Raw genomic sequence first — 2,625 nt, forward strand, 5'->3', positions numbered from 1 at the left:
CTGAAATCTACAAACATATGTTCTTATTTCAGGGTGGATGGCTCACGCAAGAGGAAATACAAGTCTGGTGCTGAAAAACACGACGAGTCCAATAAGAAAATGTTACGCAAAACTGCTAAGTCAACAGTCCCAATCACACACTTTTTCAGTATCCAACCAGATTCTTTGGAAGAACCCCATCAACACAAGAAAATCAAGCTTGCTTGCTGTCTAGGTGATTTGTGCTTTGTAAATTACTGAATTCTGACTGTTTTAGTGATATGTGCACACATTAAAAAATGCACACGTTCCAATTTTAATTATACCTTGAAAACAATTTCAAATTATGCTTTGTAAATTACTCGGATTGGTTGTTCTATGATTTAGATTTTCATTTTTATTGTAAGATTATTAAAATTTTTTTAGTATTTGTATTATGCACGTATTAACATACATAAATACAACAATACTGAACAGATGTAACATTTTATTTGCTTAAAACCTTTACTTTAATTTGATTCTTTTGACTATGTTTTGGGATTAAGTGGACTCTTTTGAGTGGGCTCTTTTACAAGTTTTCCAGGTAGAAATTTTAGACCCAGTCTCCCACTGCACAAGTACGGTTTTGCTCTTAGGGCAAGACAAAACGGATAGTCATCCATTTTTAAAATGGAAATTGAAGATGAATTCTGATGTTTTGTTTCTGCAAAATATAATTCAATGATTCTTGTAATCACAGAATTCAAAGCATTAATACATTTAGCAAAAACAGAATCCAAATCCATACAAAGATTATCAACACAATTCAATATATTTTATGTTTTCCTCCACCTCATTTTATTTTACAAATCCTGATTTAATATACAAGGGTAAGAAAGCATATTTTATTAAAATAAAATAATCTTCACATTCTATTAATAAATCAGCATTTCAAAGTTTTTTTTACTAAAACAGTACTTTTAACATTAGAAAAAGAATGAAGATTGAAATTGTCTATTTCAATAGTGTGTATAGAAAACCTTCATTACTTTGCAATCTACGTAAATTAATCCTTGGATGTACAGGATTTGATATTTGTCCTATATATTTTAAGCCACATATACCAAAAGTTGATACATAAATTGCATTGTTTACTTTACATAACAGTATATCATGATGGAAATACACATCTACTGCAGCTAAGCTGCTTACAATTTATATATCTTGAATTATTGCAAGTATTTTAATCAAAAACTGATATAGAAAATTTAGCTTCCTAGTAAGTAACTAACTAGGCATGGTAACAGATCAATTCTGTATGGATATGAATTCTGTTTTATATTTTGCTTTAAAAATTTATTTTGCTTTTTTATATTTCTGCATTTGTTATATGGTGACGATTTTTTGCCCATATACTTTGATGTAGATAAGATAATCTATATAATTTCATTTACATATAAATATATTACACTATTAAATACTTGATATTAAGTATTAGCTCAATATACAAAACATAAAAAGACTTAACCTTGTCTCTACAAGACAAATGTAACTTCAAAAGCCACTGTTTTCTATTTAACTTTATAGTTTTAATGCCTCAAAGTCTGACAACTTAAATATTTCAACACACACACTTCCTTCTGAGTCCAGATATTTTATAAATCACCAGTGTGTATATATATAATTAATAAGGCTATCTCACTTTCTCAGCATTATTTTTAAAATAATCACTGTTAATGAAATTACCTTTCAAAATAGGTTGCACACCACTAGCAAGACATAAGCCACCAAATCTGTTATTAAAAATCTGATTATATTCTAAGGTAGCTGTTGCATTGTTGGTAATTTCTACACCTGCTGCCAAGCCATCAAAAATTCTGTTTCTCCTTAGCACAGGATGACTTTGTGTGCTGATGAGCACACCAGCCTGAGCATTGTGAAAAATGTCATTATCTTCAAGGATACCTAGTAAATGATTAGTGAGCAAAATTTTATAAATGCTTAGAAAATTAATCTTTAGTTTTAGTTGACAACATCAAGAATTTACAAACTTCACATTGTTAAGTTTTATTCAGCAAATTTACTAGCAATAATTTTATCACTGACCTTTCCTGCTTTAATCATTAAAACTTGCCATAAAGTTTGAAAATACAAATCTCCTTTGAAACAAAAATAAAACATCTTTGTGCATAACATGATAATAAAACTTATGTTAAGAATGTTAATTTTATATTAGCTCAATTTTTTGGTTATACATGTTTAGATATGAGATCACAGTAAGGATCATAATATACTGAGTAAAAATTAATGGTATTATGCAAGTAAATGCTTGTGAAATCACAGTGGCCGTCAATGTTCGAGTTGAAATAGTAGCTTGGAACTAACAATGTATAGAGCAGAACCAGATTCACCAAGTAGTATTATTAATTGTATATACAAAACAGTTTATAAAGGCTGTAAGAAAGGGAATTGTGTAAAGTACAGATAAAGTTAAAACATATTCAGAGATTTTTAAACTGTTATAAAATAAAATCAATAAACTTTTCAATAATATGCTCAAATTTAAATATACACCTGGAAAAAAGTTAAGCACCCCCAAATATTTTTCAGGATTGCTTATTGAAAATAAGGTTTAATTTTCATGATGTTGAGCAATGTTCATAATTT

General features: G+C 28.6%; 1 protein-coding gene across 3 annotated transcripts in view; it reads right to left on the reverse strand.

The window, feature by feature from the left end:
• The window catches only part of LOC106478349 (F-box only protein 11-like), a 100,628-nt gene that overhangs the window by 15,806 nt on the left and 82,197 nt on the right, over positions 1-2,625 (reverse strand). For all 3 annotated transcript variants that reach the window (XM_013938889.2, XM_022381942.1, XM_013938888.2), the window contains exon 17: positions 1,705-1,923. In XM_013938889.2, the coding sequence (XP_013794343.2) occupies positions 1,705-1,923 (219 nt within the window). The remainder of the gene's footprint in view (positions 1-1,704; positions 1,924-2,625) is intronic.

The sequence above is a fragment of the Limulus polyphemus genome, unplaced genomic scaffold (assembly GCF_000517525.1).
Source record: "Limulus polyphemus unplaced genomic scaffold, Limulus_polyphemus-2.1.2 Scaffold202, whole genome shotgun sequence".
Lineage (NCBI taxonomy): Eukaryota > Metazoa > Arthropoda > Merostomata > Xiphosura > Limulidae > Limulus > Limulus polyphemus.